Below are 17,726 nucleotides of genomic sequence, written 5' to 3' on the forward strand. Positions count from 1 at the left end.
AAAAAAGAAGTTGCTGGTAGCTGGTTGGGTAGGGACTTTCCGATTCGCGATTGGCCGGCTCGAGGTCAGCTCGGCTTGCGGTTGGATGGGTCGCGATCGGCTTGCCCGCGATTGGCCGGCTCGCGTTCGGCTACCTGGTGATTGGCTGTCCGTGGCCGTCTCCCGTTTGGTGTGAAGTTTTTGTGGGCAACTTTGAGGGCAGCAAAGTTGCGTTTTCTTTTTTTCTTGTGCCTTTTTGTTTTTTTATTTATTTTTTCAACATTTTTTTTTTTTACGTCGCCCTCGGACGGCCGCCGACGGATGTTTGGACCGCTGTCGATGTCTTCCGGCCGCATTCCTCGGCCACTCGTGCGCCAAGGCGAGCGTTAGACGCCTTTGGGATTGTTTATTTTTTTTTTTTTTGGCGGAGGAGGAAAGAGGAAAGAAAAGATGGACGCGGCGGCGGCGGCGGCGGCGGAGGAGCTCGTGTAGCACTGCGGCTAAGGATGCTAACGCTAAGCTAAGCGTCGCTAACGCCGAGCGTCCGTCGGAGCTTCTCGGCCGCCGGACGCCGCGTTCGGACCCCCTCGCGCCGCCTCCAAGTTTGCGTTGTGCGGTGAGTCTGCCACGCTTTGTTTTTGCCACTTTTCTTCTTTTTGTCCCGCTTGTGCGCTCGTCTCAGAAGTCTGTTAGCTTAGCCCGTTAGCTTAGCCCTGCAAAGCAGGAAAGTTAAGTTGGAGGTGGCATCCCAGCAGAGTTTTCACACAAAATTGTCAGTAAAGTCGTCGTCGTCTGTGATGTTGAACTATTTGAACTTTCGATTCATTCCATAAAGTTGGCTCCAATGAGCGACTTTAGTACGCCGAATTCAACTTTTAACTTCGTTTTCGTTTGTTTGTTTACGCAATCCCCCAAAAAAAAGTAACGGTCGGCAGACACTTTTTAAAGCACAATTTCATTTTTGAAATACAGTACGGCCATCATGTTGCAGCTTGTCAATCCATTTTGCCTTATATTTATGTCCTAAATTAGGACTGGCACTTTTTTTTTTTTTTTTTCCCCATTCATTCATCTTCCGTACAACTCGGTTCTTCTCCTCAACCGGAGCCGATCCCAGTTCCAGCTCTCTTGGGGCGGACTTCTAATATTTTATTCTTCAAAACATTGTAGCACACATTTTTGTAATACAACAGAACAATGCATGCGTTATGTCATAATGTATCCCTGTCGATAACATTGTACTTACCACAATGCTGTCATGTCATTCTTTTGTACCTTTCAAATTGTTTTATTTCTTATTTTGGATTCGATTCATATTTCAATTATTCATCAACGCTGCTCTTTATGTTGTCAGTTTATGTGAATGGGACTAGAGCTGCCGTGAAATGTTTAGAATGCTATTTTATTACTTCTTGAGACCGTCGCCAGCAGTAAAAAGAAAAAGATGCTTTTTATGTTTTTAATCAGCACCTGTATCATCATCATCATCATCATCGGTGTGACGAAGGCCGGCGTGCAGATGGTCGCGCCGCTAACCATGGAGGAAGACCTTAGGTACGGGAATGACGTCATCTCGGGCGCGATGATGTCATCATGCACGTTTGCTGTGGTCATGACGTTTGGTGTGCGCGTACGTGTGTTTGCATGCAGACGAGCCGCGCCGGTGCACTAAGGCATCATGGGTAGTAGCTGTTCAAGCTGTCCAGACAAACACTTGACTGCGGATACTCATCAAAGTAAATTCAAGGTGGGTTCATTTGCATGCACGTGAGTGTAACCAGTAAGCCTCAAAAGTCCTCACCGGATACTTTCCAACCACCGCCAGCGCGTTTCAAGTAAGTCGACGTTTGCCCCAAAGTCTTGCGCGTGCTCGCAAAGGTACGACAAGGACTTCGGAAGTGGCGCAACGTTTCTGTGCTTGTGGAATTTTTGCCTTTAGAAAATCGAGTTTAAAAAAAAGAAAAAGAAAAGCGGGCTCAAACGCCGCAACTATTGTTGGGTCCGCGGCTCGGGCGAGTTCGCTCGCCGACTTTCACTTCTCCAATCCGTTCGGCGGCCGTCGTCTCGGGGAAGTTCCGCCGAGTGCGTTTTGGACGTAATGCAGAGCGAGCTTGCGTGTGTGCGCGTGGTGTCGACGGGCAGGTGATCAACGTGGACGACGATGGGAACGAGCTGGGTGCCGGCGTGATGGAGCTGACGGACGGCGAGCTGGTCCTGCACACGCATCGCCGCGACGACGTCCGCTGGCCGTACCTGTGCCTGCGTCGCTACGGTTACGACTCCAACCTCTTCTCCTTCGAGAGCGGGCGGCGCTGTCAGACCGGCCAAGGTGAGCGACGACGCTCGCGTACGCGTCGTCGGGGCTTCGCCATCGTTGTGATGCGTGCTGGTGATTGGGTGCCTCACAGCGGAGGCTGGTCAATAGGGGGCGCCAACATTGCAAATTAGATGGGCTTTCGTTTTCAGATGAGTGGGATTAATCGTACTGTTCATGAGTAAAATTTAGAGGTCTCCTGATCTGACCTTTGACATCGCAACGCGAGAAATCTGACTGGAAACGTGTCTCGTCGCTCTCACTCCTGTTGCGCTCTTTTATATATATATATATATATATATATATATATATATATTTTTTTTAAATAACTTTTATTGGCCGTCAGATCATTAAAATACGACGTCGAAAGACACAAAAAAAGGCTATAAATACTACTATGTGAACTGAGATACGTCTTTCTGATCGGCTTGACGAATTATGACATCAAATCCGAAAAAATGGCAATTTGTGGTGTGCCGTTCGTAAGATACAGCAGGCAACCAATGGAATTATGTGATATGATTGAGATGGCGTCACAGCGCCCCCCTGTCACTCCATCTCTGAGATTGCAGCGAGGAAAAAGGCGGCGTTCGACCGTTAAAACGTGCTTACATAATTACGACATTACGTTAGTTTTTTGTTTTTTTTTTTTCATTCCACAAGCTGAAGAAAAGGTCGCTTGATAACAGTTGTGCGTGTGTGCGACGCAGGCATCTTTGCGTTCAAGTGTGTGCGCGCTGAGGAAATCTTCAACATGCTGCAGGAAGTCATGCACAGCCACAGCATCAGCGTGGTGGAGGAAGCCGTGCTGGACGCCGGCCACCAGGGGGCGGCGCTCTCTCCGGCAGGTACGCCCAAAAACCGCAGCCGCAAGCGTCCTCCGGGAGGTTCGCTCACATTTCGGCGCTTTTCAGCTCTGGGCTACTCGGTGCCGAACGGCGTGTCGCGGATCCCGTCGGTGGGCGAGGTCCCGTCCCACCCGTCCAGCCGCCACCCGTCCGTGGCCAGCACCCGGCTGCCGTCGGTGGGCGAGGAGTCCACGCACCCCCTGCTGGTGGCCGACGAAAGCGTAAGTGCGCCGAACCGCCGCGGGCCGCGGGCCTCCGCGCCGGCTGACGAGCGCTCGCCGCTGCTTCCAGGCTCACACGTACGTCAACACGGTGCGTCTGCCGGACGAGCCGCCGCCCGGCGGTCCGGCGCCGGAGAGCCCCGCCTTCCCGGAGGCCCGCCGCCCGCCCACTCCTCCCTCGGAGGCGCGGGTGCTGCTGGAGCCGCAGGGCGCCCGCTTCGTGCTGGGCCCCACCCCGGTTCAGCGGCGGCTGCGCGAGGCCGGAGAGACCCGAGAGGGCGACGGCGAGCCGGCCGCCCCGCGCTCGGACGACCCGCCCCCGGCGGCGCACCGCTGCCTTCGCCCGCCGCCGTCGACCCCCGACCCGCAGAACGTCAACAACTCGGCGCAGCGGCGCACGGCGTTGCTGGACTACGAGAACCTGCCGGCGCTGCCGCCTGTCTGGGAAGCCCGCAAGTCGAGCTGGGAGGACGAGGACGGCGGCGGCGGCGGCGGCCTCAAGACTCTCAACGGCTTCAGCTACCCTCACGGGCCGCCGTCGGCCGCCCTGGAGCCCTCGCACAACTACGTCAACACGGAGAACGTGACGGCGCCCCTCAGCGCCCACCGGCCCGACACGGCGCGCCGCCGCCCCGACGGGCCCACCGTCTTCAACTTTGACTTCCGCCAGCCGCCCAAGACGCTCAACTACATCGAGGTAGAGATGGACAACCGGGGCGCCTCCGACGGGAGCGACCCCCACACGCCGCGCACCCCCTCCTCGCCCCCGCCCCCCGGCACGCCCACGCGGCGCACCGAGCTCTACGCCCTCATCGACGTCGAGCGCACGGCCGCCATGTCCAACCTGCAGAAGGCGCGGCCGCGGGACGACGGGACCTCGCGCAAGACGCGCCACAACAGCACCGAGCTGCCCACCAAAAGCGCCGCCTGACACCCCCCCCCCCCAAAAAAAAAAAAAAAACAACAAAACTTTAGACTTTGTTGTCCTTCTTCTATGGTACAAATCAGTATTACTGAAGCAAGCATTCCATTGAGCTCTTTTCATGCTGCTGTAACTTCCAGGTACATGACTTTTTTTTTTTTTTTTTTCCCTCGATTCGGCCACAATAATAAAAATATCTTCTGTTTGTATTTGCCGTTCTTGGCTTCCTCGGGGACGCTCGGGGTCTTCGCGCAGCTGCCGCATTTGGTGGGCTCCGAACGAACCAGGGCCCTTTTATGTCCCGGTGCCGACACCGTGACGGTCCCCTACCAAATGAAGTCGCCGTTTGTTGTTTTCCAGGCTGTCTCTGATGTCACTGTCCTTTATTTTAATTCCCCCCCCCCCCCCAAATTCCTGGTAGTTGACCAAAAACTTCACTCTTGCTCCAGATTGCGCTGCACCTTTTTCCTTTTTTTTTTTCTTTTTAAACCCTTCGCGTTCAGCGACACGGATTTGCACAATAGTCGTTTTGTGCCGGAACAGTTTGGAATTATTCCCTAGTCCGTTTATTGAAAATGTAGCTGACACGGATACAGTAGTGACAGTCTAATTATTTCATTAAGTAACATTACAAGTCATTTTGTCGACGTGGGAGGGGGGGGGGGGACTGATGACATTCAATAATTAAGAGGAGAATAATCATCATTGTCATATTCCTGTACATGAACCAGATGAGAGGACAGAAAGAGGCCAAGTAGGATGTGGGGAGGGACCGCCTCGACTGGTTGCTCTCGATGCGGAGGAGCCCCTCCCGGAGGAAACTCGTTTTGGGCAACCTGCCTTTGCAAATTCTTCAAATGAATTTTACGTGAAAAAGATGCAGATGCTACATTAGAGAAGCAACAAGCTACTTATCACAACCAAACTTTATTTCTCAGCATCTGCCATAAAAAACAAAAATTTACATGTGAAATTAACGACTGGCGAGTCGAATCTTGGTGGTCTGCTCCACCGTCTTGTGGTAGGCGGCCAGTTTGTCCCGCAGTTTATCGTAAAGCTGGAAAACGACAGCAAAACGGCGCACCGTCAACGGGACGCGCTGACACGGAAACAGGAAGTGGAGGAGGACTCACGGCTCGGTTGCTCTGCGCGTTCTTGAGCGTCGCCATCAGCTGATCGATGGCCGTGTACGGCAGCCACACGCTAGGACTGCACGCCGACAGCGGCGCCTGACGGCAAAAACAAAATTCTCACGCGTGACCGTCGGCCTCGGAGTTCTGCAGACCGGGGTTCGAATCCCCGCCCCCAAATACACGCAGTCACCGCAGACTCTAAATTGCCCGTAGGTGACATTGTGAGTGCGACTGTCGTCGTTCCCTGTGATTGGCTGGCAACCAGTTCAGGGTGCGCCCGGCCGGCCTCCTGCCCGATGACAAGACGGGATTGTCTCCCCTCGTGAGGATGAGCAGATAAAAACAAAATGGGACGGATAATTGACCCGTGAGGCTGAAGGCTTGCTAGGTTACGTCACGTTTTGGGCCATCAAAAAATTTCCCATACTTTGTCCAAAGACATACGACCTGCGATCTACTGCACAATACGGCTCCGGTCCAGCCCGTCAATGACGTCAATCGGAGCAGCGAAAGACGACAAAGCCCATCGACGTCAAATGCTAATGATCGCCCAATGTCGGTCAGCCCGATAAAATCGGCGTAAAGTCCTCAGTCTACGGAACCCAAAACGGCAAGACCGGTAATCGAAGTCGACAAGCAACCCTAACCCGGAAATTCGGACTGTCTCGAGTTTGGCGCGACCGCCTTACCTTGACGCCAAAGCGTGAGTGTCCGCGACCCAGCAGCGCGTCCACGTACTCCATCACCAGATCGGCGGCGGCGTCCAGCAGGTCAAAGTTCAAATAGAGCCGCAGCAAAGCCGGCGGGTCCACCTCCTGCACAGCGCCGCGCGGGAAGGGGGTTTGGCTTTATCGAGTTTCCTCCGTTAACAGGAAAATCGAGCCTCATATTTCTTATGATATTGGACACAACAGCATTGTCGTGATGTGTTAAAAGCACCACCAGGGAACGAAGCCCAGGAGAGGCCAAAAGGCGCTCGACTTTTCGTTTTGGGCCGTCGGGACCCTACTTTGAGAGGCGTACTTTGTAGGACTTGAGCAGCCAATCGGGCGCCGGCACGCCGTGCGACAGCAGCTGCACCAGAACTTGGCGCCGGTGAAGGGCGCCGTCCGTCGGGAACTCCGAAAGGAACCAGGACAGGAGACGCCAGGCCTCGTCCGCCGCGCTGGAAGAAGCAGAGCGGTCACGTCGGGCCGGCAGACGCTCGAGGACTCGACGGGACGGGAGGAAACCTGCACTCTTTGGTGTTGACCACGGACGGCAGCTGATTGGCCGCCAGCCACAGCCACGCCTCGTTTTGAGCCTCCTCCCCGCCGAACTGGAGCTTGATGCACCTGACGACACAAAGCAGCGCTCAGGCCAAATTCTCTTTCTTTCATTCATTTGGCGCTTTGCATACATTCCGACGAGGACGACCGGCAAAATTTAACAGCCGCGCGCTGCACGTTGGATGGACAGACGCCAGGTTACAGCGGAGAGCAACGCCACAGGCGCCTCCGACAACGACTTATGAGACGAGACGTTCCCGCAACGGGACAACACGCCAACTCCCAGAATGCCGTTTCGTCGTTGTGCGCCTACTGCTAGCTACGTTGACGCGTTCACTTTTTTTTTTATGTCAAGTTGGCGGAAATTCAACTTCCTTTTCAAATCAAATCATGCGACTTTCACTCGACGCAACTCGCGGCTCGGAGGATCCCGCGATGTGATGCTGGAGTTAAAAAAGGGAGAAAAATTAAATAAAAAGATGAGAGTAAAATGAAGAAATCAGCCTCGAGTCGCGATCCTCGTTCAGCTCACCTGAAGGTCAGGGCATCGAACAGGGATCCCAGCGGCAGCCGGGAGACGTCGCACAGCCGCCGAGCGCACATGAACAGGCCGGCGTCCAGCAGGAGGCGCAGCAGCTCGCGCGGGTCCGCGGCGCCTCCGCACGGAAGAGGAAGACGACGGCAACCGTTAACGGCGGGCCCGAGACCGGCCCGAGCGGACGGAGACGGCCGCGTACCTGCCGCGGCGCCGGCCCGCGGCCGATGCTGCGCCAGCGCCAGTCGACACTCGGCCGTCGTGAGTTCTCTCTCCAGGTCGGCCAGCTCCAGAATTTCCACCTGCCGCTTAACTGAGACAGGAAATGACATCACGCGATCGACGACATCATCACTTCAGTCCAGTTTCTTCAATTCCGAACTTCCATTTGCAAATTCTGCAAAATCCCGCCCGGCAGTTCCGAGGAGTCGAACTCTGCTAAATTGCGAGACCACTCCTTGGCGTCATTTTGACAGAAATACGTCAATAGAATTTTGAAAAAAAAAAAAAAAAAAAAATATGTTAGCGTCGCCATATTAGCGCCGACTTTTCCGTTTTTAATCAGACGTCTCCAAAGTGTCAAATGCGTGTCTGTCGTCGTACAACTGGCACGGACTCTGTACTTTTTTCTCTTTACATTGAGGATGTCTGACAAGATTGGATTGATTGATTGATTGCGGGTCAGCGGCTGCGAACTCTGACCTGGGGGGGCCACAAAGTCTCCGTCCAAATTCCGTTTGGGAGACGCTCCCGGACGCTCAGACTGCGGGAAAAACAAACGTTTGGTGAGGGAGCGCGTGGAGCGCGTGTTCGCCTACACGTACGTACGGACGTACGCGGACGGCCGTACCTGCGGGACGGGCAGAACCATCCACGCGTACTCGGGTCTGATGAGGCGCATGCAGTTGATGGCGGCGAGGAAGCAGTTCACCTGCTTCTTCAGGCTGCGCACGGAACCCACCTCGCGACTCAGACGCAGCGCCAGCTCCAGCATCACCGTACCCGCTACACACACACACACACACACACTTTGCATGTGTAGCAGCGGAGGATATCGTTAATATAGTGTGCTTAAGATATTGCAGATTGTATAACAACCATCCAATGCTGTTCCTCATGGAATGTTTTGTTCTTTCACCCGCTCACAAATAAGAAAAAAAAAAAGAGCAAAGCCAAGAAAGCAAATAAATAAAAAAAAAAAAAAGGCAAGATTTCAGCAACTTTTCTGGACGACGTGGAAAGAAAGAAAGGCAGCGCCGCCAAAGAACAAATGCAAAATATGGCCTAAAAGCGAAGGCAAAGGCAGCGGCGGCGGCACCGGCTGGAACGCCAACCACGCCCAAAAAAAAAAAAAAAAAAACAAACAAACTCAAGCAACGTTCGGCTCTCCTGCATCCCCGAAAACGGCAACCCGAGCAAAATAGAACAAAAATCACACAATGTGGATCAAGACGTGTCCTCGATTAGTCGGGACTCCAAAATCTCAGGATTTGCTTGGTTGCAGAAGAAAAAAAAAAGCAACGTGAGCCGCCTGTCCGGCAGAATTTCATTTTCTGCTCGAACGGTGACCCCGGCCGGGCTCGACATCAGAATATGAATCTGTGTGTACCTTTCCTGTAGTTGTGCCTGCAGATGTGGAAGGCGTACAGGAGCTCGTAGTAGTTGTGCCTGAGGAGGTCGACGGCCCTGGCCCGCGATTCGACGATTGCCACCACCTGACGAGAGACGGAGCGGTGAGAGACGGGGGCGGGGCGTGTTCCTCGGGATTTCTTCTCGGGCCCGACCTCGTCGTGCAGGTTGAAGTAAGGGAAGTGGACCAGGTCGTGAAGCTGAGCTCTTTCGCACAGAACCACCACCAGCTGCCGGAGGCAGTCCAGCTGCCTGGACACACACACACACACAACGTGGCTGCATGTGTGCACGGGCGTGCGCGGCGTGTGTGTACTTACGTGCTGGAGTCCGGGTTCTGAATCAAAGCCTGGTAAGCTTCAGTGTTGTGTCCCAGGTCCAGGTGATGCTTGAAGATTCTGGTCCACAAGGCCGCCTGCATACAAAGTCGGCCACAGTCGGTCCGGGTCCAGACTTTTTCTACACCGTCTCCTCACGCAGGCTGTCGACGAGAGGCGCCGTCCACCCTGGACTGGTCGCGAGCCAATCGCAGGGCGCGCATTCAGAGTCTTCAATGAAGCTAGCGCACATTTGTGGGATTTGGGAGAAAAAAAACGGAGGACCCGGACAAAAGCCGCCAGGCAGTCACGGGGGAGAACACGCGGGGCCGCCTTTCCAGCCGCGACCTCAGAACCGGGAGGCAGACGCGCAAAAGTTGGAAATGCACCATCAGGCGCCGGAGCCCGAGGGAAGACTCAAAAGCGGGCGAATGCGAGTGGCCGGGACCAGTTCAGGGCGTAACCCGAACATCTCGCCTAAAGTCAGCTGGGATGAACTCCAGCAGAGAAGCTGCTCAGAAAAAAAGATACTTCAAATGCTGTTCTTTCATTCATGGTCCGGATGGATATGACATTTTTCAAGTAAATAAATAAACGTGGAAAGGAAACGGGCCTCTTGCCACGTCTGACAGGCCGGTTGGAAAAATGCAAAACATTTTGAACGTCGTGACGCCCGTCTCGGCTCAGAGCGCGCGTGACATCACCTGACTGCTGACATCGTCGGCAGCCTCCACCAACGCTAACGTCGCTAACTGGATCACGAGTTCCGGCAGGCCAACGTCCTCCAGCAGACGCAGCACCTGCAGGCGCAGGCGCAGGCGCGCGCACACGCTTAGTATCACCACAAACTACAAGTGTGCAAGTTGATCACCGCACAAACCTTGTTGTAGTAATGCAGCACGGGCCTGGACGGGGCTTCAGCCGCTCGGGCGTCCTCGGCGCCGGTCAGCCTCATGAGAAATTCTTCCTGCTCTACCTCAGTGACGGCTTCCAGGAAACACTGCAGGGCCTGACGGGAAACCGGGAGGAGGGCAAAGGTCACAGGACGCGCTGACCACCACTGAGGCGGTCACGTGTGCGTGCGTGCGTGCGTGCGTGCACACCTTGTGACCCTCGCCGCTGGCCAGGTAGCATTGAGCTAACATGAAACGACAGGAGCCAGCGTTCACCTGACACCACGGACTGATCAGACGCACGTAGTCCTGCAACCACAAAAGGAAGGACTGGACTTCTCCTTCTTCTCGTTCACAAGAAATCAAAATTGACCTTTTGAAAGAAGCTGGAAAGCGATCCGGGAGCAGCAAAATTAGCAAACCGCTCACAAACCGGCAGCCGAGGGAGAAAAAGCTTCCTGCGGGAGTTCCCTTTGAATTGTGATCGCAATTTTGGAAATGAGCCCGATTGGTTTTTTTTTTTTTTTTACATTTAAAAGGCAGAACCCGGCCCACATCGAGAACTTTCTCAAGCTCGTCTGTCGGCTGCCAGGGGAGAGAACGCAAGAGCATATCGTCGTGACAACGACCTTGAAAAAAGGCAAGAGACAAAACTGGCACGCTTGGCGGAACCTTCCTTTATGGCCACGTCAGAAAAGGCCGGGATTGGTCAATGGATACGACGAAATCGACGTATCGGGCACTACCGAGTCAAGCACAAATACGCCTTTGGCGTATTGAGCAGCCCTCGTTGAATCCATCTCAACCTCTCAGAAACTGCTAAATGGAATCCGAATCGCTCAACTTCAAACAACGCTTGACCCTTTAAATAGTCGTGACTGCAATATTGCGCCAAATAATCAGGATTAATATGCGGCCATAATTACGCAGCCCGCGGTTCACTCAATTCCCTCGCGAGTGACGTCGTCATCAGTGCGGCGACGACGCCGAGCCGTACCGACCTGCAACTGCGTGTACTGGCAGTTGGCCATGAGGCATTCCGGGAAGTGGAACGTCGGGTTGCCGGGCCAGCTGCGACGCGGCGGTCAAGTTCCGTCAACAAGCCGCAACGTCAAGACATCGTCGCCCGTCGCTCACGAGAAGGATACAGCAGCTGAGCGAGCAGCTGGACCACGTTCGCCATCGTGTCGCTCCAGTTGACGACGGCGCTCTGGGAGAACAGGTGGCGGATGATCAGCTTGCGGCCGCTGCTCTGGTAGAACATCTCCACCGCCGACTGGCAGCCGACCCCTGAACACGGATGCGCGCGGAGCATGTCACACCCACACAGACGGGTGACGTTGTATGGTTTGCAACCTGCGTTGTAGTTGGTGAGCGCGGGGGCGTCGTTCAGGTGCAAGGCGTTGAGCTGCTGCAGGTTGGCGTCTCTGGAGGGGGGGGGGGGGGGGGGCACAGGAGAGGTGAAAGGTCACCAGCAGAAGCGACGACGCGCCCGCGTCCAAAGAGGCCGCCGCGCTCACATGGCGTCGTCGGCGACCGGCACGTTGACGCTCCGGCTGACGTGCTCGAGCAGGAAGTACGACGACAAGAGCTGAGACGTGCGCACGACGGCTTCCTGCTGGATCTGAAGCAGCTGCGAGCCTCCGCCCGACAACACCTGGCAAACGCCCGCGGGCGGCGCGTGATCACGACCTCCGCCTCCGCCTCCGCCTCGACCTCGCGCGCGTTTGGATACGTACGGATTGTTCGTGGCGAAGGGAGATCTTGAGGAGGAGGAGCATGTCCCTGCAGAGCAGCATCCGAGTTCTGCTCATGTGACTCAGCGCTTGGCACACCAGCGACACGGCGGTGGCGCTGGAGTACAACTGGCGCACGCTCACGCTCGCACCTACACACGCAGAATAGTTCCCTAGTTTTCGACACACAATTCGCTTTCTTGAAGATTTTCGTTTCAGGGCAAACTAACAGCTCAGCTCCTCTTAAAAGTTTACGAGTTCACGTCACGCGTCAATAAATGACCAAAGGAAGGTCCTACCCGGTGAGACGGGACCTTCTCCGAACTCCAGATCCGTCTCCAGGTCCACCTCCCTCAGCATAACCGACACGGCCGCCGTCAGGTTGCGAACGTCCTGCAGTTTGCACTCAATCTGCTCCATCAGATTTTGACTGCACAAGCGCGCAACGACCACGTGACGTGGCCACGTTACTACATGCAGTACGTACGTTATGTGCATACGTGCGGTGCGCGCGACTGACTTGTCGTGCGCCAACATTTTGTCCAAGATGATGTTGGCGGTGGTCTCGGGCGACTCGGCGTATCGGAGCGCTTTCTCGATGTGGTCCGCCATCTCGAAGGACACGCCGCCCCTCAGCAGACGCAAACACGACAACAGCGCGGCCACGTCGGCGCTCAACGACGACTCTGAACACACGCGGGCATCAGGATGCAGATGCGCAGACGCGCCCGCGCAACGAGAAGGTCGGCCGCTTACCCTCAGCGAGCAGAGTGTCGTCTCCGGACGGGAAAAAGTCGTCGGACGTCAGGTAGAGATGGTCCACGGCGAAACACGGCAGCAGGAAGGAAACGAAACCCTGAAAGGCCAACAAAGGCGCTCTCGAGCTGGGCTCAGCCGGGACCGAGCGAGCGAGCGAGCGAGGGGGGAAAAAAAACCTTCTTGAGCAGGCACGCCATGTGACTGCGAGGACTGACGCTGATGGCCAGGGGCGTGGCCAGAACCTCCTGGTACTGGAGGCAGCACGCGTACAACTTGGACCAGAACTCCACCTGAAGGTGGCGATACTCCTCCTGGGAAAACTCAAACTCCGTCACGCTGCTCTGGAGCTGAAACAAACCCGCAAATAAACCGCAGCATCATCTATGAATATGTCTTTAATCTCCCACAACGGGACACCCAACTTAAATAAACTCGTTGCTCCATCTTATGATCGGGTCGGTCGGTCGGTGATTGGCCCCAGAAATCCCGATTAGCATTATTATAGTTACTGGTTCATTTTGTCACAGTAAGTCCGTCAATTTTTAAAAGTTTATGTGACCCCTGAGCCAAAAGGTTTGCCCACCCCTGAACAATATGAGGCGATGATGCATCTATTTCAACGAGGAAACAAGATTTGAGTTACGAGCGCCTTTCGATACGAGCACGGTTGAAAAACAAATTCAACAAGCTGTGAATATTTTTGCTTGTTTTTGTTTTCATAGCCCCCCCCCCCCAAAAAAAAAAAAAGACCCGCGATGATGATGATGATGACGGAGCTGACCTCGTTCTGGACGGCCAGCGTGACTTCCTTCTTCAGTCCCTCCCAGGACACGTCGGGGAGGACGCTCGGACCTCGGCGGAAGATCTGACCGTGAAGACGACGAGCGTGAAGCGCGGTCGCGGTAACGCCTTTCCGTCGCTGCGGTAGCAGGCGCTCACCTGCAGAGCTTTGACGACGGCCGCCGGCGTGAAACGAAGCGGAGAGAAGATGGCGTCCAAGTAGGTTTCCTGTCGATCGAGATACGCGCGTCCTTTCAAACGTTTCGCCCTCTCGCTCGACGCAGACGGCTCAACCGGCGACTTACACGTGGGTCGCGGTCCTCGGCGATGTGGACTTCCTCTTCGGGAGGCGGCTGAACAAACACCTCATTCCACTGGCCCGATTCATTCCTGACAAACGAGACAAAAAAAAAAAAAAAACAACTTGGAAGACAGGACGGAGGGACTCAGAAAGGAAGGAGGACGTTGCCCAGGTTGGGAAGGAAGCTGTACGCAGACAGGAAGGAGAAAGGCAGGAAGTGCGAGCACGGGCGAGCAGACGGAAGGAGGAAGCCCCGACACTGTACTCGGCTCGCCACTCACTGTTCAAAGTTGACGTATTTGACGACGTTGTTGTTGGCGTCGTCCAGCCACAGCGCCCAAAGGTCAGCGGAGGTCAGCGCAAAGTCCACCAGATTCTCCTGCGTCAAAACATTCCACACGGTCACGTCGCTGGCGAACAGTCGCGGCAGAGGCGCTGCGGCCGGCGCACCTGAGCGGAGAAGAGCGACGAGACGCGCTCCAGGCCGAAGCGCTCGCCGTCCGCGGCCAGCAGCTGCAGCACCACGAACTGGCCTCCGCGGGGCGCCGCCACGTACACGGCCAGCCGCAGACCGGACGCCGCGCAAGAGGTCAGGCGCACGCGGTGGCCCGAGCCCGCCGCGCCCCCTCGCTTCACGCCCGCCGACAGCGGCACGTAGTCCAACATGTCCGCCTCCAACACGCACACCTCATCCTGAACACACGCCGACGTGACAAATTTCAAAGGCGATGCGTCGCCCGCCTTCCACGAGCGCCGTTCCGCGCATCCTTGATGGATTTTCCAGCACAATTAAACGTATCATCGGGTCTTCTCCGAGCAGAAACACTTCCACGAGCGCCATTGTTGTTGCTTTCTCCCTTGCTACGGAAAGGAAAGGAAAAATGGCTACCGGAACGGAAATGAGTGCTGAGGAAACTCCCTCCTGCGTGGGTCAGAGCCAACCCCTGACTTGAGGAAAAACTGCAGCATATTTTCAAAACTGCCCGCTGATGTAAAAACGCAAACAAGGTGTGGGAGCGCAGCAGCGATGTCAGTGCGAGTATAAAGAGGACTTTAGAGAAGAATTTCATTCGATTGCCTCCTTTCTTTGCTTTGGTCTGCGCTTGACGAAGCCCTTCTCCAATCGGCTGACGAGTTTTCTTTCAAAATAATAAACCAATCAGTCGGTACGGGCCGGAATTCCAAAGACGGACGAGTCAAAATGAGCAAAAAGGTTCAAAACGGGGCCACTTGCCCTCAAAACTCAACAGAGATATGGCCAATGGCAACTTTTGGCCAGCAGCGACCATTCTTCGATGCACAACAGCTCGGTTTCCAATTACCGGTCGTGACACACAAGATGGCGGACAAGGGAATCCCGGGACTGCGGCGACGTCATCGGAAATCTATGGATTGATTTGTCGCAGATTTTCAGAGGCCGTTGAAGTGTCGATTGCAAGTTTTGGAGACATTTACACGACGATGGCGACCGCGTTGCTACTTTGAACAACAGAAGAGCTTAAAAAAAAAAAAAAGATGAGATAAAAGGGTTGCAATTTGAGCGCTGGCACGCTCACCTTGAGGGACCACACGCGCAGTTTGTGGTCGTGACACACGGCCACCACCAGCGAGTCGTCGTCCAGCGCCCGCGCTGCCACGCTCGCCACGCAGTCCGAAGCGCTGCGGTCGCCGCGCATGGCGCTCGGGATCCACCCAGACAACCGCCGCATCACGGAACTCCTCTTCAGCTCCGACACGGACACGCCCCCTGCACACATGCGCGCGCCGCATCAGCAGCACGCCGCGCCCTTTGTTTTGTGCGCGCGCATACGAAGTCGCCCACCTTGCAGCGCGTTTGCGGGTAGCGTGACAACCACCACGCCCCCCGTGGGCGACGCCAAGGCGTAGTGCGCGTCCCCCTCCGGCGTCAGCCACGCGACGGCGGCACCGCCGGCGGGGGTGAACGCGGCGGGGATGGCGGCGGCGTGAAGCGAGTCCTCCAGGTTCAGGCTGGCTACGTCCGTCAACACCGACTGCATGTGGAGCTCCGTCGCCACATCCTGAACACGCCAGCGGGCACGTTAGCGTTGGAATCAAACTCAGTGCAATCTTGGGAATTTACGCATGAAATCGGAATCGAACGACCAAATTTTTCATTCCGTTGCCCCACGCCGGCGATAAATCTTTCGGGTTAGCCAACCGGCACTTACGCTGCGATACATGCGCTTCGGGTGCGGCAGCGGCACCCTATGAACGCTCCGATCGGTGGCGACGAGGACGACGACGCCGTCGGGGGTCTCGGCGACGGCGACGCCCCCCGGCACCACGCGGCAGTGAGCGAAGCGCAGTCGAACGGCGTTGTTCAGTAGGTTGCCGTCCAACCAACGCTCCACCAGCTCCACCGCGTCGCCCGACGCGCTCCTGAACGAAGCCAAAAATCAAAGAGGAACATCCAAACACATTCGGACCGGATCGATTTTGCAACATTAGTAAACGTTCTTTTAAATTCTGGCCAAAATGTATTGCGGCAAAAATCAAGTCTTGTCATTTCAAAGGAGAGGAAAAAAAAGAGAAAGTAAATTCCAACAACAACAAGCAGAAGGGAAATGGGGAGATTTATAATCATAGTGGAAAAAAAAAAAAAAAAAAAAAAACTACTGTTAAGAAGAAATTTAAAAAAAAAAAAAAAAAAACAATAATAATAGCGGGAAAACCAATCATCAACAAGCAGCGTCCTGACCACGTGATGAATCTGTTGCTGGTGACCGAATTCAGGTTCCCGCCGCCGCCGTCGTAGTGGAACGCTCCGGCAGAGTCCGCAAATTTCACTGCTCCCGGAGCAGCCGCCGAAGCTGCACACAACACACCCACATAGTTCCGCCCTAAGTGTCAATTTTTCCCCGGCCGACGCCAAGCGAGAGGCGGGCAAGAGTTTTTATGGGCTGATTATCATTCAAGAAAAACATCTTGGATCACAAGATTATATTGCAAAGCATATTACTATTTACTCAAAAGTGAAAAAATGAACACTGAAAGTGTCAAAGGCAGCCGGTGTGTTCGGTTCGGCTTGCGTGACGTCAGCTTTCAATCAGTTTCCTGCGCCTGAAAAGCTGGAAGAAGCCTCCGTTGACGACGTGTACGTGCGGCCCGGAAGGCAACACCGCGCTACCGTTTGTCCAATCACAGAAATCAGCACGAACACCCCAAAAAGCCTCGGCCGGCTGTTGACTTGCGTCGGCCGACCGAGACGCCGCGAGACGCCGCGAGACCCTTTGGCGACGGCCCGGCCGAAGGTCGACCGAGTGTCGCGTTAAACTTCCTTCAAATTTTTAAATTTGACTTGCTTGCATTTTGCCAATTAAGGCTAATTAGTACTTGGACTTGAATGTACAAAAGCGTCAATGGTGTAATTGGGCATTTTAATTTATGCCCAGTTCAGCGTCTGAAAACATCCAAATAATATCGCCAATATTACAGACTTGTCCTCTCACAAGGGCTCACTTGAAAATTCTTAACGTGCACCAAATCTTGGGGCTATCGTTTGGCTGGGTGAGCATAAGCGGCGTTGTCCTCCTCCATTTTGAGACATAAAGCTCGTTAACGTTACAGGTTTTATCCTCTCCCCACATTGGAAGTTTACGGTGAAGACTTCCATCTGATTTATGACGGGAAAAAAAATCCGTGATGTCCTCCCGCCCGTGACGAACTTCCAAATGCAACACTGAAGTAAGTCGCGTGACACTTGCGCCATTTTTTTTTTATTATTTTTTTGGAAGAATGTTTGTTTGGGTGGCCCAAATCGAGTAAAAAAATGGGGGGAGGGGGTGTGGCCTGGGTCGCCCGGCACAGCACGCGAACGCCGCTAGCCGCTGTTAGCGTCTGCGGTCCGTTTTAGCACGTTGGCCTAATTCGCACCGCAAAAGAATCCACGCAAGTGTGCGAATAGCTCACCAATTTTGATTTGGACCTCTCGGAACCCTTGGACGGCTTCCCGCTCAAATACACAAACTTCCATCAGGCTTCCACCCAGCGACCCCGCCATGTTGGCTCGAGGAAATGACGTCACAGCCGCGCGCCGTCTGGCCTTCGAAGTTTTAAAGGAACAGTTCACA

At 54.8% G+C, this 17,726-nt stretch overlaps 2 protein-coding genes across 3 annotated transcripts; one reads left to right on the plus strand and one right to left on the minus strand.

Annotated features, from left to right (window-relative positions):
- Positions 1 to 79: 79 nt before the first annotated feature.
- LOC133511998 (fibroblast growth factor receptor substrate 2-like) lies at positions 80 to 4,295 on the plus strand. 2 transcript variants are annotated; one of them, XM_061841170.1, is made up of 7 exons: positions 87 to 595; positions 1,447 to 1,533; positions 1,630 to 1,726; positions 2,122 to 2,308; positions 3,004 to 3,141; positions 3,208 to 3,362; positions 3,433 to 4,295. In XM_061841170.1, exons 3-7 carry the CDS (start codon positions 1,658 to 1,660, stop codon positions 4,291 to 4,293), a joined length of 1,410 nt encoding a protein of 469 aa, XP_061697154.1. In that variant the 5' UTR covers positions 87 to 595; positions 1,447 to 1,533; positions 1,630 to 1,657; the 3' UTR covers positions 4,294 to 4,295. The 2 variants fall into 2 exon arrangements, with proteins under 2 accessions (XP_061697153.1, XP_061697154.1); XM_061841169.1 differs by having other exon boundaries at positions 80 to 595; positions 3,004 to 3,362.
- Positions 4,296 to 5,192: 897 nt separating this feature from the next.
- On the minus strand, positions 5,193 to 17,715 carry nup160 (nucleoporin 160). The gene is made up of 34 exons (XM_061841164.1): positions 17,566 to 17,715; positions 16,355 to 16,466; positions 15,825 to 16,035; positions 15,458 to 15,674; positions 15,192 to 15,382; positions 14,086 to 14,328; positions 13,917 to 14,014; positions 13,640 to 13,724; positions 13,494 to 13,562; positions 13,336 to 13,419; positions 12,731 to 12,901; positions 12,552 to 12,651; positions 12,316 to 12,481; positions 12,095 to 12,225; positions 11,799 to 11,947; positions 11,580 to 11,716; positions 11,416 to 11,486; positions 11,208 to 11,349; positions 11,061 to 11,130; positions 10,270 to 10,368; positions 10,047 to 10,175; positions 9,871 to 9,966; positions 9,170 to 9,264; positions 9,005 to 9,101; positions 8,830 to 8,935; positions 8,071 to 8,225; positions 7,923 to 7,983; positions 7,423 to 7,533; positions 7,218 to 7,341; positions 6,650 to 6,751; positions 6,441 to 6,582; positions 6,107 to 6,232; positions 5,418 to 5,513; positions 5,193 to 5,341 (listed from the first exon to the last, which is right to left on the minus strand). Exons 1-34 carry the CDS (start codon positions 17,654 to 17,656, stop codon positions 5,258 to 5,260), a joined length of 4,161 nt encoding a protein of 1,386 aa, XP_061697148.1. The 5' UTR covers positions 17,657 to 17,715; the 3' UTR covers positions 5,193 to 5,257.
- Positions 17,716 to 17,726: the final 11 nt, after the last annotated feature.

The sequence above is a fragment of the Syngnathoides biaculeatus genome, chromosome 14 (assembly GCF_019802595.1).
Source record: "Syngnathoides biaculeatus isolate LvHL_M chromosome 14, ASM1980259v1, whole genome shotgun sequence".
Lineage (NCBI taxonomy): Eukaryota > Metazoa > Chordata > Actinopteri > Syngnathiformes > Syngnathidae > Syngnathoides > Syngnathoides biaculeatus.

Coding starts and splice junctions, on each gene's coding strand:
- LOC133511998 (XM_061841169.1), top strand. CDS start 1,658: ATGGGTAGTAGCTGTTCAAGCTGTCCAGACAAACACTTGACTGCGGAT. Junction 2,309..3,003: donor GCGCTGTCAGACCGGCCAAG/GTGAGCGACGAC, acceptor TGTGCGACGCAG/GCATCTTTGCGTTCAAGTGT. Junction 3,363..3,432: donor TGCTGGTGGCCGACGAAAGC/GTAAGTGCGCCG, acceptor CGCTGCTTCCAG/GCTCACACGTACGTCAACAC.
- nup160 (XM_061841164.1), bottom strand. CDS start 17,656: ATGGCGGGGTCGCTGGGTGGAAGCCTGATGGAAGTTTGTGTATTTGAG. Junction 8,936..9,004: donor ACTTCAACCTGCACGACGAG/GTCGGGCCCGAG, acceptor GTCTCTCGTCAG/GTGGTGGCAATCGTCGAATC. Junction 5,514..6,106: donor ACTCACGCTTTGGCGTCAAG/GTAAGGCGGTCG, acceptor TTTTGCCGTCAG/GCGCCGCTGTCGGCGTGCAG.